We start from the raw sequence: 19,837 nt of genomic DNA on the forward strand, positions 1-19,837 counted from the left end.
CTCTTCTTTCTCTTTTCTCTCTATCTTTTCCTCATCTCCCTCTATTTTTTTCTCATCAAGAATCTTGTCACTTTCAGTGACATTGGTTTGCCCTTCCTTCTTAAGGTTAACTTCAGTATTAACCTCATCATTCAATCTCTGACTAATGTAACGAAGGTGCATCTCCATCCTTTTACATGATTCTTCAATGCTTTTCTGAGTAGAGTCGGAATTTTTCAAAAATCGTTGAAGGGTGTCATCCAAATTTACTGATAAAGAGGGTTGTTGCTGCCATTGTTGTGGTGGCGGCCTATCAAATTCTTCGGCAGCTTGAGTGGTTTTGTGATGACAATCAGGTATCTGTATGTACTGTTGAACTGCCTCCTCCAACGTTATCCTTTTTCCCGATAGAGAGGGTTTTTGCTGCCATTGTTGTGGTGGTCGATTCTTAAATTGTTTGACAGCTTGCCAAAATTGATCATTATCCATGCTTGAGTGAGATCCCACCAGTAGTTGAAATTACCTTAATAGAATTGAGTGCCCATATAGTTAAATTCTTGACCAAATTGCATCCTGCAAACATTAGGCACAAAACCCTAAAAATAATTGTTAGCCCAAAAAGTGAAGATATAAGATTCAGAGAATAAAATAAATTAAAATAAAATAAAATAAAAATAAAATAAAAACCGAAAAATAAAAACAGAAAATAAAAACAGAAATTTAAAATTCAAGTCAAAGATAATCAATAATCACACAAATTAACCAGTTAAACCACAAGTCCCCGACAACGGCGCCAAAAACTTGATGGACAAATTTATGAACACCAAAATGTGATGTCACAAACTTGTTTTACTATCGGCAAGTATGACCGAATCGTTTCAAGTAATAAACTTGGTAAGACCAAGTATCGTTCTCCCAAAGGACTCACGGCCTAGTTTAGTTATGTGATTTGTTGATTAGCTAAGACTTAAGAACGAAATAATTGGATTTTAATATGCAAAAGACGAAAATAAACATGTATGCATGAGGGTGATCAATGGCTAAAACAAAATACAAATACTTTCAATGGAATATATGGATGAGTATGTTTTTGGGGTTCATCAATTTCATCTTATCCACTCTCATATATTTTAGGAATTCAACATTCAATTCATCATTGTTAATGCCACTCTCTAAATTACCTTTCAAGAAGGCTTCTCCCTAATTACGAGTTCATACGATTCCTAGCATCCCTAATAATTAGTTTATTCAGCGCAGGAGCTTAACGGCAACCAATATACTATTGGGAGAAATTCCCCAGATCTAGACTTCCCCGTACGTTTCCGTATCGACAAAATCAATAATCATGCAGTGAATGAGTTAAACAAAGCAAGCATTGAGCAAAGAAGGAAAACCCTAACTAATGATGAAAGAAAGCATAGGTCTTAAATATAAGATGTAAAAACAAATTCCATATATGAGAGTTTCATAAGACTACATTGATTCCCCAACAACAATACAAGGTTTAGTTCACCATATTCATGGTGAAACTAGATGAACAATAATGAAATAAGGAAAGATAAAAGCCTAAAAAGGTGAAGAGGTAGCCTGAGCATCCAAGATCCTCCTTCAAAGGGGTGGAAGAGAGAGTATTTGATTCGTTACAGCCAAAGATACAAACCCTAGGAAACCCTAAAGCTTATATACTATTCGTAAATTACAGAAAAATTAGGCCCAAGCCCATAAGTGTGCCGCTCAGCGGTAAAGTACCGCTCAGCGGTAAGTGCGCGAGCTCGGTTCTTCCCCTCAGCGGCCATTTTGCCCCTCAGCGGACCTCCCGTGACTTCCTGAGTGCCGCTGAGCGGTAAACTGCCGCTGAGCGGTAATTGCGGCTCCTCCTTTTGCACTTTTTGATGTCTTTTCTGATTCCCTTTCTCTCCTTCTTCACTTCTTTCACCAAATTCACCTTAAAACTTGCACAAAAACACTGAAATCAAGCATAAACCTGTCCAGCTCTCTTATTTATGAAAATATGAATAAAAGCATGATTTCAAGCTAGTTTCTAAGTATAAAGGTTGCTTTTAGTATCAATTTTAAGCATGAAAATAACAGTTTTTCAACTATTATCATCCACCACTTCGTTCAATTCGTCCACTTCGTGCACCACTTCATCCAATTTGTCCAGTTCGTCCACTTCGTCCTCTTTCTCAACTTCGTCCACTACTTCAACATCGTCCACTTCAACCACTTCTTCCATTTCTTCGACTTCTTCTACTTCTTCGTTTTCTTCTTCTTCTCCTTCATCCATTTCGTCTACTTCGTCCACTTCGTCAACTTCGTCCACTTCGCCCACTTCGTCCACTTCGCCCACTTCGTCCACTTGGCGTACTTCTTCCAGTTCGTCCACTTATTCCACTTCTTCAACTTCGCCCACTTCACCCACCACTTCGTCCAATTTGTCGACTTCATCCACTTCGTCCCCTGCCCCCACTTCGTCCACCTCTTCCACTTCTTCCACTTCTTCATTTTCTTCTTCTTCTCCTTCGTCCACTTCGTCTACTTCGTCCACTTAGTCAACTTCGTCCACTTGTTCTACTTCGTCCACTTATTCCACTTCTTCAACTTCGTCCATTGCGTCCACTTCGTCCACTTCGTCCACTTTGCGCATCTCTTCGTCCAATTCGTGAACTTCGTCCACTTCGTCAACTTCGTCCACCACTTCGTCCAATTCCTCCACTTCATCCACTTCATCAACTTCGTCAACTTCGTCCACTTCGTCCACTCCGTCAACTTTGTCCACTTTGTCAACATCGTCCACTTCGCCCACTTCGCCCACTACGCCCACTTCGTCCACTTCTTCCACTTTTTCCACTTCTTCCAGTTCATCCACTTCGACCACTTCGTCGACCACTTCATCCACCACTTCGTGCAATTCGTGCAATTCGTGCACTTCGTCCACTTTGTCAATTACGTCAACTTCGTCCACTTTTTCCATTTCGTTCGTCCACTTCGTCCTCTACTTCGTCCAATTTTTCCATCTCGTCGACTTCGTCAACTTCCTCCATTTCGTCCACTTCATCCACTTCGTCCTTTTCGTCCACTTCGTCAACTTTGTCCACTTTGTCAACTTCGTCAACTTATTGCACTTTGTCAACTTCGTCAACTTCGTCCACTTCGTCAACTTCGTCCACTTTGTCAACTGCGTCCACTTCGTCCACCAATTCGTCCACTTCGTCCACTTCGTCAACTGTGTCCAACTTGTCAGCTTCGTCCACTTTGTCCACTTCGTCCACTTCGTCAACTTCGCCCACTTCGTCAACTTCGTCCACTTTGTCCACCACTTCTTCCACTCTGTCCACTTCTTCCACTTCGTCCACTTCGTCAAATTCGTCAACTTCGTCAACTTCTTCGTTTTCTTCTTCTTCTCCTTCTTCCATTTCGTCCACTTCGTCAACTTCGTCCACGTCGTCCACTTCGCCCACTTCGTGCACTTGGTGTACTTCGTCCACTTATTCCACTTCGTCCACTTCATCAACTTCGTCAACTTCGTCCACCTCTTCCACTTCTTCCACTTCTTCGTTTTCTTCTTCTTCTCCTTCGTCCACTTCGTCTACTTCGTCCACTTAGTCAACTTCGTCCACTTGTTCTACTTCGTCCACTTATTCCACTTCTTCCACTTCGTCCATTGCGTCCACTTCGTCCATTGCGTCCACTTCGTCCACTTCGCCCATCTCTTCGTCCAATTCGTGAACTTCGTCCACTTCATCCACTTCGTCAACTTCGTCCACCACTTCGTCCAACTCCTCCACCTCGTCCATTTCATCAACTTCGTCAACTTCGTCGACTTCGTCCACTCCGTCAACTTTGTCCACTTTGTCAACATCGTCCACTTCGCCCACTCCGCCCACTACGCCCACTTCTTCCACTTTTTCCACTTCTTCCAGTTCATCCACTTCGAGCACTTCGTCGACCACTTCGTCCACCACTTCGTGCAATTCGTGCACTTCGTCCACTTTGTCAATTACGTCAACTTCGTCCACTTTTTCCATTTCGTTCGTCCACTTCGTCCTCTACTTCGTCCAATTTGTCCATCTCGTCGACTTCGTCCACTTTGTCAACTGCGTCCACTTCGTCCACCAATTCGTCCACTTCGTCCACTTCGTCAACTGTGTCCAATTTGTCAGCTTCGTCCATTTTGTCCACTTCGTCCACTTCGCCCACTTCGTCAACTTCGTCCACTTTGTCCACCACTTCTTCCACTCCGTCCACTTCTTCCACTTCGTCAAATTTGTCAACTTCGTCAACTTCTTCGTTTTCTTCTTCTTCTCCTTCGTCAATTTCGTCCACTTCGTTAACTTCGTCCACTTCGCCCACTTCGTCCACTTGGTGTACTTCGTCCACTTCGTCCACTTATTCCACTTCGTCCACTTCGTCCACTTCGTCCACTTCATCAACTTCGTCAACTTTGTCCACTTTGTCAACTTTGTCCACTAAGCCCACTTCGTCCACTTCGTCCACTTCTTCCACTTATTCCACTTCTTCCACTTCGTCCACTTCGTCTACCACTTCTTCCACCACTTCGTCCAATTCGTCCACTTCTTCAATATCGTCCACTTTGTCCATTTCGTTCGTCCATTTCGTCCACTACTTCGTTCAATTCGTCCACTTCGTCCACTTCGTTAACTTCCTCCATTTCGTCCACTTCGTCCTCTTCGTCCACTTCGTCAACTTTGTCCACTTTGTAAACTTCGTCCACTTTGTGCACTTCGTCGACTTCATCAACTTCGTCCACTTCGCCAACTTCGTCCACTTCGCCAACTTCGTCCACTTCGTCCAGTTCATCAACTTCGTCAACTTCTTCCACTTCGGCCACTTCAGCCACTTCGTCCACTTCTTCCACTTTTTCCACTTCTTCCACTTCCTCCAGAACTTTGTCCATCACTTCGTCCAATTCGTCAACTTCGTCCACTTCGTCAACTTCGTCCACTTTGTCCACTTCGTCCACTTCTTCCACTTTGTCCACTTGGTCTACTTCTTCCACTTCGTCAACTTCGTCCACTTCGCCCACTTCGTCCACTTGGTCTACTTCGTCCACTTATTCCACTTCTTCAACTTCGCCCACTACGTCCACTTCGTCCACTTCGCCCACCACTTCGTCCACTTCGTCCACTTCGTCCACTTCGTTAACTTCGTCCACTTCATCCACTTCGTCAACTTCGTCCACCACTTCGTCCAATTCCTCCACTCCATCCACTTAATCAACTTCGTCAACTTTGTCCACTTCGTCCACTTCGCTCTCGTCGCCCACTTCGTCCACTTCGTCCACTTCTTCCACTTCTTCCACTTCTTCCACTTCTTCCACATCGTCCACTTCGTCCAATTCGTCCACTTCGTGCAGCACTTCATCCAATTTGTCCAGTTCGTCCACTTCGTCCTCTTTGTCAACTTCGTCCACATCGTCAACTTCGTCCACTACTTCAACATCGTCCACTTCGACCACTTCTTCCATTTCTTCCACTTCTTCTACTTCTTCGTTTTCTTCTTCTCTTTCGTCCATTTCATCTATTTCGTCCACTTCGTCAACTTCGTACACTTCGCCCACTTCGTCCACTTGGTGTACTTCTTCCAGTTCGTCCACTTATTCCACTTCTTCAACTTCGTCCACTTCACCCACCACTTCGTCCTATTTGTCGACTACATCCACTTCGTCCACTTCGTCCCCTGCCCCCACTTCATCCACTTCGTCAACTTCGTCCACTTTGTCAACTTCGTCAACTTCGTCCACCTCTTCCACTTCTTCCACTTCTTCGTTTTCTTCTTCTTCTCCTTCGTCCACTTCGTCTACTTCGTCCACTTAGTCAACTTCGTCCACTTGTTCTACTTCGTCCACTTATTCCACTTCTTCCACTTCGTCCATTGCGTCCACTTCGCCCATCTCTTCGTCCAATTCGTTAACTTCGTCCACTTCGTCAACTTCGTCCACCACTTCATCCAATTCCTGCACTTCGTCCATTTCATCAACTTCGTCAACTTCCTCCACTTCATCCACTCCCTCAACTTTGTCCACTTTGTCAACATCGTCCACTTCGCCCACTTCGCCCACTACGCCCACTTTGTCCACTTCTTCCACTTTTTCCACTTCTTCCAGTTCATCCACTTCGACCACTTCGTCGACCACTTCGTCCACCACTTCGTGCAATTCGTGCACTTCGTCCACTTCGTCCTCTACTTCGTCCAATTTGTCCATATCGTCGACTTCGTCCACTCTGTCCACTTCGTCCAATCTGTTAACCACTTCGTCCACTTCGTCAACTTCGTCCACCACTTCTTCCACCACTTTGTCCACCACTTCGTCCAATTCCTCGATTTCATTCGTCCACTTCGTCCACTTCGTCCACTTCGTCAACTTCGTCAACTTTGTCCACTTTATCCACTTCGCCAGCTTCGCCCACTTTGTCCACTTTGTCCACATCGTCAACTTCGTCTACTTCGTCCACATCGTCCACTTCGTCCACTTCTTCCACTTCTTCTACTTCTTCGTTTTCTTCTTCTTCTTATTCGTCGACTTCGTCCACTTCGTCAATTTCATCCACTTCCTCCACTTCCTCCACTTATTCCACTTCTTCCACATCGTCCACTGCGTCCACTTCGTCCACTTCGCCCCCTACTTCGTCCAATTCGTCCACTTAGTCCACTTCGTTCGTCCACTACGTTCGTCCACTTCATCCACCACTTCGTCCATTTCGTCTAGTTCGGCCACTTCGTCAACTTAGTCAACTTCGTCCACTTCGTCCTCTTCGTCCACTTCGTCAACTTTGTCAACTTCATCCACTTCGCCCACTTCATCCACTTCTTCCACTTATTCCACTTCTTCCACTTATTCCACTTCTTCCACTTCGTCCACTTCGTCAACTTCGTCCACTTCGTCAACTTCGTCCAGTTCGGCCACTTCGTCCACTTCTTCCACTTCGTCCACCACTTCGTCCATCACTTCGTCCAATTCGTCCACTTCGTCAACTTCATCCACTTCGTCCACTTTGTCCACTTCGTTCGTCCACTTCATTCATCCACTTAATTCCTCCACTTCGTTTCTCCACTTCGTCCATTTCTTCCACTTCGTCCACCACTTCATCCAATTCGTCCACTTCATCCTCTTCGTCCACATCGTCAACTTCTTCCACTTTGTCAACTTCGTCCACTTTCTCCACTTCATCCACTTCGTCAACTTCGTCCACTTCGTCCATTTTGTTCACCACTTCGTCCATTTCGTCCACTTCGTCATCTTCGTTAACTACGTCAACTTCGTCCACCACTTTGTCCATCACTTCGTCTACCACTTCGTCCACCACTTCGTCCCATTCGTCGATTTCGTCCACTTGGTCCACCACTTCGTCCAATTCCTCCACTTTGTCCACTTCATCAACTTCGTCAACTTCGTCCACTTCGCCCACTTCGCCCACTTCATCCACTTCTTCACTTATTCAACTTCTTCCACTTCGTCCACTTCGTCTTCCACTTCGTCCACCACTTCGTCCAATTCGTCCACTTCGTCAATTTCGTCCACTTTGTCCATTTTGTTCGTCCACTTCGTCCACTACTTTGTCAATTCGTCCATTTCGTCCACTTCGTTAACTTCCTCCATTTCGTCCACTTCGTCCATTTCGTCCTATTCGTCCACTTCATCAACTTTTTCCACTTTGTCCACTTCGTCCACTTCGTCCGTCACTTCGTCCACATCGCCAACTTCGTCCACTTCGTCCACTTCTTCCGCTTTTCCCCCTTCTTCCACTTCTTCCTTTTCTTCTTCTTCTCCTTCGTTGACTTCGTCCACTTCGTCCACTTCGTCCACTTCGTCCACTTCGTCCAATTCGTCAACTTCGTCCACTTCGCCCACTTCGTCCACTTGATCTACTTCGTCCACTTAGTCCCCTTATTCCACTTCTTCCACTTCGTCCACTGCGTCCACTTCGCCCACAACTTCTTTCAATTCGTCCACTTCATCAACTTCGTCCACTTAGCCCACTTCGTTCGTCCATTTAGTCCACTTCGTTCGTCCACTACATCGTCCACCACTTCGTCCACTTCGTTAACTTCGTCCACTTTGTCCACAACTTCTTCCACTTCGTCCACTTCGTCCACTTCGTCAACTTCGTCCACTACGTCAACTTCGTCCACTTCGTCCACCACTTCGTTGAATTCGTCCACTTTATCCACTTTGTCTACTTCGTCAACTTCGTTCACTTCGTCAACTTCGACCACTTCGTCAACTTCGTCCACTTCGTCAACTTCATCCACATCGTCAACTTCGTTCACTTCATCGTTTTCTTCTTCTTCTCCTTCGTCCATTTCATCCACTTCGTCAACTTCGTCCACTTCGCCCACTTCGTCCACTTGGTCTACTTCGTCCACTTATTCCACTTCTTCTACTTCGTCCACTGCGTCCACTTCGTCCACTTCGCCCACCACATCGTCCACTTCATCCACTTCGTCAACTTCGTCCACCACTTCATCCAATTCCTCCACTTCGTCCACTTCATCAACTTCGTCAACTTCGTCCACTTCGTCAACTTTGTGAAATTTGTCCACTTCGTCCACTTCGCCCACTTCGCCCACTTCGTCCACTTTTTCCAATTATTCCACTTCTTCCACTTCGTCCACTTCGTCAATTTCGTCCACTTCCTCCACTTTGTCCATTTCGTTCGTCCACTTCGTCCATTTCATCCACTACTTTGTCCAATTCGTCCGTTTCGTCCACTTTGTCAACTTCCTCCATTTCGTCCAATTCATCCATTTCGTCCTCTTCGTCCACTTCGTCAACTTTGTTCACTTTGTCAACTTCGTCCACTTCGTCCATCACTTCGTCCACATCGTCAACTTCGTCCACATCGTCCACTTCGTCCACTTCTTCCACTTCGTCCACTTCTTGCTTTTCTTCTTCTTCTCCTTCGTCGACTTCGTCCAATTCGTCAACTTCGTCCACTTCGCCCACTTGGTCTACTTCGTCCACTTCGTCCACTTCATACACTTATTCCACTTCTTCCACTACGTCCACTTCGTCCACTTCGCCCACTACTTCGTCCAATTCGTCATCTTCGCCCACCACTTCGTTCACTTCATCCACTTCGTCAACTTCGTCCACCTCTTCGTCCAATTCCTCCACTTCGTCCACTTCATCAACTTCGTCAACTTCGTCCACTTCGTGAACTATGTGAAATTTTTCCACTTCGTCCACTTCATCCACGTATTCCACTTATTCCACTTCTTCCACTTTGTCCACCGCTTCGTCCAATTCGTCCACTTCGTCCACTTCGTCAATTTCGTCCACTTCCTCCACTTTGTCCATTTCGTTCGTCCACTTCGTCCATTTCGTCCACCCACTTCGCCCATTTCGTCCACTTCTTCCACTTCGTCCACTTCGTCGTCCACTTCGTCCACCACTTCGTCCAATTCGTCCACTTCGTCCACTTCGTTAATTTCGTCCACTTCCTCCAATTCGTCCATTTCGTCCACTTCGTCCATTTCGTCCACTACTTTGTCCAATTCGTCCATTTCGTCCACTTCGTCCACTTCGTCAACTTCCTCCACTTCGGCCACTTCATCCATTTCGTCCTCTTCATCCATTTTGTCCACTTTGTCAACTTCGTCCACCTCGTCCACATCGTCAACTTCGTTAACTTCGTCCACATCGTGCACTTCGTCCACTTCTTCCACTTCTTCCACTTCTTCCTTTTCTTCTTCTTCTCCTTCGTTGACTTCGTCCAATTCGTCAACTTCGTCCACTTCGCCCACTTCGTCCACTTGGTCAAATTCGTCCACTTCGTCCACTTCTTCCACTTCGTCCACTCCATCCACTTCATCCACTTTCTCCACTTCTTCAACTTCGCCCACTTCGTCAACTTCCTCTACTTCGTCAACTTCGTCCACTTCGGCCACTTCGCCCACCACTTCGTCCGATTCGTCAACTTCGTCCACTTCTTCGACTTCTTCCACTTATTCCACTTCTTCCACATCGTCCTCTTCCTCCAACACTTCGTCCATCACTTTGTCGTTTTCGTCCACTTCGTCCTCTTCGTCCTCTTCGTCCACTTCGTCAACTTTGTCCACTATGTCTACTTCGTCTACTTTGTCCACTTCGTCAACTTCTTCAACTTCGGTCACTTCGCCCACCACTTCGTCCAATTTGTCAACTTCGTCCACTTCGTCAACTTCATCCACTTCGTCCACTTATTCCATCTCTTCCACTTTGTCCACTTCGTCGACCACTTCGTCCACCACTTCGTCCATCACTTCGTCCAACTCGTCCACGTCGTCCATTTCGTGAACTTCAACCACTTCGTCCACTTTGTCCACTTCGTTCGTCCACCTCGTCCACTACAGCGTCCACCACTTCGTCCACTTCGTCAACTTCGTCAATTTCGTCAACTTCATCCATTTCGTCCACTTCGTCCTCTTCGTCCTCCTCGTCCACTTCGTCAACTTTGTCCACTTTGTCCACTTTGTCCACTTCGTCCACTTCGTCAACTTCGTCCACTTCGTCAACTTCGTCCACTTCGTCAACTTCGTCCACTTCGTTAACTTCGTCCACTTTGTCCACAACTTCTTCCACTTCGTCCACTTCGTCAACTTTGTCCACTTTGTTCACCACTTTGTCCACCACTTCGTCGAATTTGTGCACTTCGTCCACCTCGTCCACTTCGTCAACTTCGTCCACTTCGTCAACTTCGTCCACTTCGTCCACTTCGTCAACTTCGTCAACTTCGTCAACTTCGTCCACTTCGTCTACTTTGTCCACTTCGTCCACTTATTCCACTTCTTCCACTTCGTCCACTGCGTCCACTTCGTCCACTTCGCCCACCAGTTCGTCTACTTCGTCCACTTCGTCGACTTCATCCACTTCGTCAACTTCGTCCACCACTTCGTCCAATTCCTCCACTTCGTCCACTTCATCAACTTCGTCCTCTTCGTCCACTTCGTCAACTTTGTGAACTTTGTCCAATTTGCCCACTTCGCCTACTTCGTCCACTTCGTGCACTTCTTCCAGTTATTCCACTTCTTCCACTTCGTCGACCACCTCATCCACCACTTCGTCCAATTCGTCCACTTCATCCACTTCGTCAATTTCGTCCACTCCGTCCACTTTGTCCATTTCGTTTGTCCACTTCATCCACTTCGTCAACTTCGTCCACCACTTCGTCCAATTCCTCCACATCATCCACTTCATCAACTTCGTCAACTTCGTCCTCTTCGTCCACTTCGTCCACTTCGTCAACTTTGTGAACTTTGTCCACTTCGCCCACTTCGCCTACTTCGTCCACTTCGTGCACTTCTTCCAGTTATTCCACTTCTTCCACTTCGTCCACATCATCGACCACCTCGTCCACCACTTCGTCCAATTCGTCCACTTCGTCAATTTCGTCCACTTCGTCCACTTTGTCCATTTCGTTCGTCCACTTCGTCCATTTCGTCCCCTACTTTGTCCAATTCGTCCATTTCGTCCATTTCGTCCACTTCGTCCACTTCGTCAACTTCGTCAACTTCCTCCATTTTGTCCACTTCATCCACTTCGTCCTCTTCACCACTTCGTCAACTTTGTCCACTTTGTCAAGTTCGTCCACCACTTCGTCCACTTCGTCAACTTCGTCAACTACGTCCACTTTGTCCACTTCGTCCACCACTTCGTCCACCACTTCGTTCACCACTTCGTCCTCAAGTTCGTCCACTTCGTCCACTTCTTCTTTTTCTTCTTCTTCTACTTCGTCCACTTCATCCATTTCCTTCACTTCGTCAACTTCGTCCACATCGCCTACGTTGTCCGCTTCGTCCACTTAGTCCACTTCGACCACTTCGTCAACTTTGTCCACTTCGTCAACTTTGACCACTTTGTCAACTTCGTCAACTTTGTCAACTACATCAACTTCGTCCACCATTTTGTCCACCACTTCGTCGATTTCGTCCACTTCCTCCACTTCGTCTACTTTGTCCACTTTGTCCACTTCGTCTACTTCGTCCACTTCGTCAACTTTGTCCATTTCGTCAACTTCGTCAACTTCGTCCACATCGTCAACTTCGTCCACATCGTCAACTTCGTCCACATCGTCAACTTCGTCCACTTCTTCGTTTTCTTCTTGTTTTCCTTCGTCCATTTCGTTTACTTCGTCCACTTCGTCTACTTCGTCCACTTCGCCCACTTCGTCCACTTGGTCTACTTCGTCCACTTGTTCCACTTATTCCACTTCTTCCACTTTGTCCACTTCGTCCATTTCTCCCACCACTTCGTCCAATTCGTCCACTTCGTACACTTCGTCCACTTATTCCACTTCTTCCACTTCGTCCACTGCGTCTACTTTGTCCACTTCGCCCACCACTTCGTCCAATTCGTCCACTTCGTCCACTTCATCCACTTCGTCAACTTCGTCCACCACTTCGTCCAATTCCTCCACTTTGTCCACTTCATCAACTTCGTCCACTTCGTCCACTTTGTGAACTTCGTCCAGTTCGCCCACTTCGCCCACTTCGTCCACACTAGTAAAAAAACAGTATTTTAACGCACTTAATATACCTCGGTTTTCATAATACCGAAACATATTAAAATGTAGTGGCAATTTTGTAATTAAAAGGAACTTATACGCCTCGGTTCAATGGGAACCGAAGCCTATGAACTCTACTACTTCGGTTATTTACGAAACCGAAGCATAACCCTCTGCGACAAAGCCCTACTCCTTTGGTCTTTTACGAACCGAAGCCCATCCAAACTCATTTCATTTCTCTCAATTCGTCTTCATCGCGTCTACATTCTTTCTTCAGATAACTTAATTTCTCTTGAACCACATCTCGCGCCTCAAGGTATTTCTTCTTCTTCACCGAATCATCATCGTCTTCATTACCTTGCACGTCTCCTCCAACACCAAACCTCATACTCTGTTAGGGTTTCTCTTCCATTTCGCCTTTGCCTTTGTTTTGACCGATTGAAATCCATTTTCCACCTTTTCCACTAATTAAACACCATTCTACCGATTGATTCTTTGATTAGCGCCATTCTCACCATTCAATCCCCTTTTCACACCAATTAATCGGTTCATTTTATGTTTTCCTCCTTTTCTAGGGTTCCAACGGTCCATTTTAGGGTTCTTCGTGTTTATAGGGTTTTCTACCGTTCAAATCCTAGCTTCTTGTGTTCTAGTGAGTTCGATCTCACTTTTGTGTCCGGTTAGGGTTTTCACTGTTCTTCTTCGCTTCTTCGATCCATTTAAGGTTCTTTGAGTTTTCGCCAAATTCCGCTACGTTTCTCTGTACGAGAAAGCTTGAGGATGTTCGATTCATGATCATACAGCTCCAATAGATCTTCTCCTCACGCATCTTCCATGAACTTTACTATGAGGATTGTGTTCCTAAGGTTGAATTTTGATGGGATTGTATTATTTATTTTTGTGTTTGGATTGAGGTTATGCTTTGGTTTTTGGCAGCACTTCACCATCTATGGTTACGCACAGAGTAAGATGACTGATGCAGAACTGAGAAATATGGTTAGTAGGAACCTCACTTGTAGAATTGATAAGAGGTGATTATCAATTCCTAAGATAAAACAATTGGTTATATGATACTGGTTTGCCTAAGATATTATGATATCATTATAGCTTTATAGTTTTCTATGTGAAAGATTAGTGATGCAAAAGCATCTTTGGTAGGAGTTGCTCAAGGGTTCTTAACCTTAAGAACTTATATATAATAATTTCTTATATAAACAAGTGTTTTTAACAGTACTTAAGAATTGTAAAATAATTGTAGAACCTTTTTGAAGCTTTTAAAAGATTGTACTATTGGATATGTTCTGAGAAAATCATAAGCACATAACTCATGTATCCCAATATATATGTACCTTAGCAACTGTTTTTTATATATGTTGTAGAATTTTTTTTTTCTAAGAATTATTGTGACCCGGTTTTTCTATGAAACAAGATAAACTCTATGACCCTGTTTTCCTTTTAATCTGAACGAATTAGGCTGGAAACCACTACTTATATCCACTATCAACTTGTCATTTGATTTTATTATCTCTTTTCCTCTTCTGTTTCTTTTTCTACCACTTTTTTTCTTTCTCTTCTTAAAATAATCTTATCTTAATTAACATCATCTACTTTCTAATCTCATAAAGTATTTAGTAGTTTTTTAGATTATGCTTTAGTGGCTTCTATTTGCCAATTCGCTGGAGGGTCTGGTAAAAAACTATGATCAATAATAAGCAAGAACAGTGACATCGGTAAGTGAGAAAAAAAAATTGGATATGCTTTTTATTCTACAGATATGATGTTTTTTGTTTCAGCATATAATCATAAACATAAGCCTTCAATTGCGATATGTTTCTCTGCATGAGGCTGCTTTGACAGCTCTAATGATGAGCCTGCTTTGAAGTCACTTTCAGCCATGAATCTGCATGGATGACTGACGAGGAATTTTCAAGGGAAATGATTGCTGGTGTGATAGGTTCTTTTAATCAAGAACCTATGAATAGCACTAGAAACACAACACAGAACAGGTACTCGGAATTATACAGCCTCCTTTTATTGAAAAGAATCAACAAGAATGATGTTACAACGTAACCCGAGAGCTTAACCTCTCTCCAAAGAACTACAAGAGTTCTCGCAAAATAATAATACTCCAAAACTGTCCTTTCACCAACCAAGCCACCCCTTTTATACTGACTTTCCTAACTGCCTTGGCAGTTAGGCTGGGTAACGTTTCTCCTTCTACTATATACAATTAGTTCCCTAACATTACTCCCCTTCCCCCAACAACCTTGTCCCCAAGGTTGAATACCGGAAACTGCTCTTTTTTAGTCACCCCGTCTTCCCACGGTGGCCGCCCTCTTATCCCCTTCTTGCCAATCTAACAACACCTGAGGTATTTCTTCTTACTCCAGCTGCCTTGTCCTTTTGTCAAAAATCCTTACCGGCCAAAACATGGGTCGGTAGGCTTGTAATTCAGCTGGAAGTTCCTCTCAACCCTCTTCTCACCCACAGCCTTCTTTAGTTGGGGAACGTGAAATATTGGGTGTATTCTTGCTGCCTCGGGTAATTGTAAACGAAAAGCTAATTTCCCCACCTGCTGTACCCGTGCAGGGAGCTTCAGTCAATTGGCCCAACACATCACCGCCTGTCCCCTGCATCTCCACCACGCACATTTCCCAAAACTGAAACCATGACTCAGCGTCCATTATTTTTGTAAATGCGTCTGTGTCACCCAACTGTCCTGCCAAGGCTGGGTCACTGCAGATTTTCTTCTTCTCTCCATCCACCACATACAGCATAGACATTTCTTTCCAGTTAATAACCACCTCACCCAGTTTTGCCAACCATGCAATATCCAATATTAAATCCACTCCACCGAGATCAAACACATGCATGTCCTCCTCTACCTTCACATTACCCAGCTTCAATCCCACCTTTTCACATCGCCCCCGAGTCCACTTCTTACACCCGTCACCCAAACTCACCGCGTATGTGGCCGTTTCTGTTACCGGAAGCCTCAGTTCCTCCACCACCTTCCGGCTAATGAAATTGTGGCTGGCCCCACTATCGATCAGGACTACCACTCTTCTCTCCCCTATCAACCCGGTCAACTTCAGGGTCTTGGAAGGCGTCAGCCCCTCCGCCGAACATGCCGACAGCTGCAGGGTTTTTGCTTCCAGGTTAAAGTTTTCCTCCCATTCCTCCTCCTCGTCTTCCGCTAGTAACAAGACCCTTAAGCTCTTCTCTGCACATCGATGACCCGGAGCGAATGGTCCACCGCATCGGAAACACCTTCCTTCTTCCCGCCTCTTCAGAAACTCTGGATAAGGTAAGTTTCTGACCATTCTTCCCCTGTTATCGCCTCCCGATGTGGTAACATCCATCTTTCCCTCCTCATCCTTCATTCTAATGGTAAGGCCGTTCGACCAAGTACTGAGAGGTTGTTTGGACTTTAAGACCGTTCGGCCTTTGAATCTAATTGTAAGACCGTTCGACCAATGACTAGGAGACCGTTTTGAGTGTAAAACCGTTCGGCATTTTACTGTAGCTATAAGACCGTTCAGTTCCTCCCGTCCTCTTCCATTCTGGTCCGTCAGTCCTCTCCCTTGCGGATCCGGCAATCCTCTCCCGTTGGCTTCCCGACGTCCTCTCCCGTTCGGTTCTATTAGTCCGCTCACGTTCGGTTCCGGTCTTCTCACGTTCGGATCCAACAATCCTCTTCTACCGTTCGGCTCAATTCCCACTATCTTTATACCGTTCGGCTCTCTTCCCACTATATTTATACCGTTCGGCTCTTTATCTATCGAACCATGCAGCTCCATCGCTTTTGGCTGAATAGGGCCACCAGCCGAGAGAGTGGACAACTCCGTCTGCTTCAGGTCTAATTCTATCTCGGACCGCTCGGTAACCTCACCTGGGATATTGCGCTTGACCTCAAACCACTCGACAACCCTCTATTGGCCTATTTTATAGCGATCGACCTCGCACTGTGTCCACTGACCGCTCGTTCGTCTCCAAGACGACTGGTCTTCTATGTCCTCGGACCGCTTGGCAAATCTCGATCGGCTTGAGTTATAGCGATCGGCCTCGGACTGTGTCCACTAACCGCTCGTTCGTCCCCATGTCGACTGGTCTTCTATTTCGTCTGACTACTCGGCAGCTCTTGATCTACCTGTGTTACAGCGATCAGCCTTGGACTGTTCGGCTAATCCCGCTCGGTCTGGTCTACAGTACTTGGCCTCGTACCGCTCGGTAACCGCTTCTCGCGTTCGTCCCCCAGATGACTCGTGTTCTATTTCGCTCCCTTTTCTTACCTTTTCGCCTCCCTGCACATACTCTTCTCCTGTCGCTACCTGTTTCGATGCCGCCAAACGCTCAACAATGGTTCCAAACCTTATCACCAGGGCCTCCTTCAAGCCATCCCAGGAACGGTTCTTGGCTTTCTCCTTCCAGGCTCTGAACCAGTAGCCCGCGCTGCCCTCCATGCTTAAGTCCGCGAACTGCACTTTCTCCTCCTCCGCTACTCCTTGAAGCTCGAAAACCCTCTCCGCCCTATTGATCCAGTTTAACGGGTCCAACCCTTCGAAAGCGGTTAATTCACCCCTTTTCCGCCATTGATTTTGCACCTCCTGGTGATCGCCACAGTGATTGTGGGTTTGGGTCCCACCGTAATCGCCACCCACTCTCCCTCCAATATCCTCCTCGCACCGTCGCTGGTTCCCTTTGACGTAAGCCTGACTTCCACCTGATTGTTCGTCGTTGTTGTGAGCCCGCGCCCCCATCATCCTCATTATTTCTTGCAAATCTTGGCGTATTGCAGCATAATTTTGGCGTATTGCTGCATAATCTGGTCGTAGCTCCCCTATCTACGCCTTCATTCTATCAACCGCAATTTCCTTCACCTGCACACGATTCCGGTGGCGTCTCAATCCGGCAGTTTCTCGATTACTTCTTGATCCTTCACCCCCACTCCGATCCGGCAGGTCGGACCAAAAGATAGGTTCTTTTAATCAAGAACCTATGAATAGCACTAGAAACACAACACAGAACATGTACTCGGAATTATACAGCCTCCTTTTATTGAAAAGAATCAACAAGAATGGTGTTACAACGTAACCCGAGAGCTTAACCTCTCTCCAAAGAACTACAAGAGTTCTCGCAAAACAATAATACTCCAAAACTGTCCTCTCACCAACCAAGCCACCCCTTTTATACTGACTTTCCTAACTGCCTTGGCAGTTAGGCTGGGTAACGTTTCTCCTTCTACTATATACAATTAGTTCCCTAACATGGTGTAATCCCAAATGTCATTTGTTGTCTTCAAGTAAGTGTAGATTTTTCCAAGGTTAATCAGTGAATGTTAGGTGCTTATTGCTCCATTATCTTCTTAATGAACAATTTCTTCATTTTAATAATTGCAGGAGTTCCCTCCAAAGAGCAAGCTAGAAGATCCCACTCTGGTGATCAAACTAGTACTGTAACAAAAGAAAAGTTGGAGATTAACATGGATGGGGTCGCAGTGGAAGAGGTATATATATATATATATATATATATATATATATATATATATATATATATATATATATATATATAAACAAACACATACATGTTTCATAGCTCCATATGACCACTGCATTATTTCCAACAACTGCTTACTTTTCAAGGACATATAATATTAGTCAAGTGGAAACTGATAGGGTACATCAGCTGACACAACAATTTGAATCTATTTAATGTTTTAGAAATATAAAACAACTAATTTTTTATATTCTTTACTTAGTTTAATTTGGAATTATGAAACAACTATTCCTTGTGATTCAAGGTGATCATTGAAATTAAATTCTGTGAAACACAGGCACTTGCTGCTAAGAGATTGTTCATATTATATTAAACAACTATTCCTTCATATTATCTAATTGTAAATGACTCTGTATCATCAGCTCGTGAGTCATTGGTAAGAACTTCTTTAGCAATATTTCGCACATATATAGTATATGCGGATATGAGTTTATTATTGACAGTTTTTTTCTTTTTTGGTGTTGCAGGTTAAATACTCATGCAGTGATGAAGCCATTTGCAATAGCAACAAACAAGAATCTCAGTGTGATTCACCCCATTTGTAAGCTTCTTTATCCTCACTATCATGATACCATTAATATCAATGCACTTGCTAGGCAAAACCTGATTAATGCAAATGGCATTATAGAACAATCATTTTTGCCTGGAAAGTATTCTATGGAGATGTGTTCAGTTGTTTACAAGAATTGGGTTTTCACTGGTGGACTAAAGGATGATAAACTTCCTGATATGGTAACTTGCTCTGTTCTGCTCTTTTTTTAAGTATTTTCATTTTATTCAAACCTTCGTTGCTTACTCTCATGAAATAATGCAGGTCGACATTTCATTATTTACTATTGACGATGACATTTAACATAGTGGTTTGGAGAGCCATGCTAATACTGATCCACAGGAGCAATCCTCACAAATTCTAAGCCTGTTGAGTGTTGATGACATATTGGGCTCGGTAAGTTCTTGTCATTAACATATACACACTTATAAGGAAAAAATCACTTTCTTTACTTTCCTCTGCTCATTCTAGTGTAAATGGTAATTTCTATTTTTATATTTAAATTTTAATTATTAAAAATTGAAGTAATGAATTTTATCATAAAAGTTCAAGGTATTGGCGTAACATTTAAGGTATAATTATAAAAACTAATAAATTTATCGTAAATGACAATTATAAAAGGGTTTTACAATGTTGTCTTGTGAACAATTTATTCTAATTATAAAAATGATATTATGTGAAGGTTTCAGAGACAACAAATCAAGTAGGAAGAATTTCTATTTCAACATCGTTTGACATGCCACGTGTGTGAGAGAATTGTTTGGAAGAGGACGTGAGTTAGAGGTGGACAAGTGGCATGTAGAAAGTAGAAGTATTCTTAAGTGCCAAGGATGTAGAAAGTAGAAGTATTCTATATAAGAATTGTTTGTTATCTTTATTTATTTTGTATATTATTTCTCTGATACTTTAGCGGCTGCATGTACAAGTACTGGCATGTGATTTTTTATTTTATTTAGCATATGCTCAATGTTTAATAAATAGTTTGATTTGCTATTTGAGTATTAAATTTATTTTATTGGCTACTCTTTTTTTTTATTGAAATTTTCAAGATACTGACTCGGTTCAAAAGAGAACCGAGGCGAAAAGTACTTAAAAAAAAGGGGGCAAAATCCTACTGCCTCAATTACTTTTGAACTGAGGCAAAATCGTATCCCTTTTGCCTCGGTTACTTTTGAACCGAGGCAAAATTTTATCCTATTTTTCTCGGTCCATAACCGAGGTAAAAAGGATAGACTTTTTGACTCGC

At 44.2% G+C, this 19,837-nt stretch overlaps 1 protein-coding gene across 1 annotated transcript; it reads left to right on the forward strand.

Moving 5' to 3' along the window:
* The first annotated feature begins 17,562 nt into the window (after positions 1 to 17,562).
* On the forward strand, positions 17,563 to 18,894 carry LOC108340457 (seed linoleate 9S-lipoxygenase-like). Its single transcript, XM_052870209.1, has 5 exons — positions 17,563 to 17,575; positions 17,885 to 17,991; positions 18,404 to 18,417; positions 18,509 to 18,773; positions 18,856 to 18,894. Exons 1-5 carry the CDS (start codon positions 17,563 to 17,565, stop codon positions 18,892 to 18,894), a joined length of 438 nt encoding a protein of 145 aa, XP_052726169.1.
* The last annotated feature ends 943 nt before the right edge of the window (positions 18,895 to 19,837 follow it).

This window comes from Vigna angularis, chromosome 11, assembly GCF_016808095.1.
Source record: "Vigna angularis cultivar LongXiaoDou No.4 chromosome 11, ASM1680809v1, whole genome shotgun sequence".
NCBI classification, from domain to species: Eukaryota; Viridiplantae; Streptophyta; class Magnoliopsida; order Fabales; family Fabaceae; genus Vigna; species Vigna angularis.

Coding starts and splice junctions, on each gene's coding strand:
- LOC108340457 (XM_052870209.1), top strand. Junction 18,774..18,855: donor ATGATAAACTTCCTGATATG/GTAACTTGCTCT, acceptor GAAATAATGCAG/GTCGACATTTCATTATTTAC.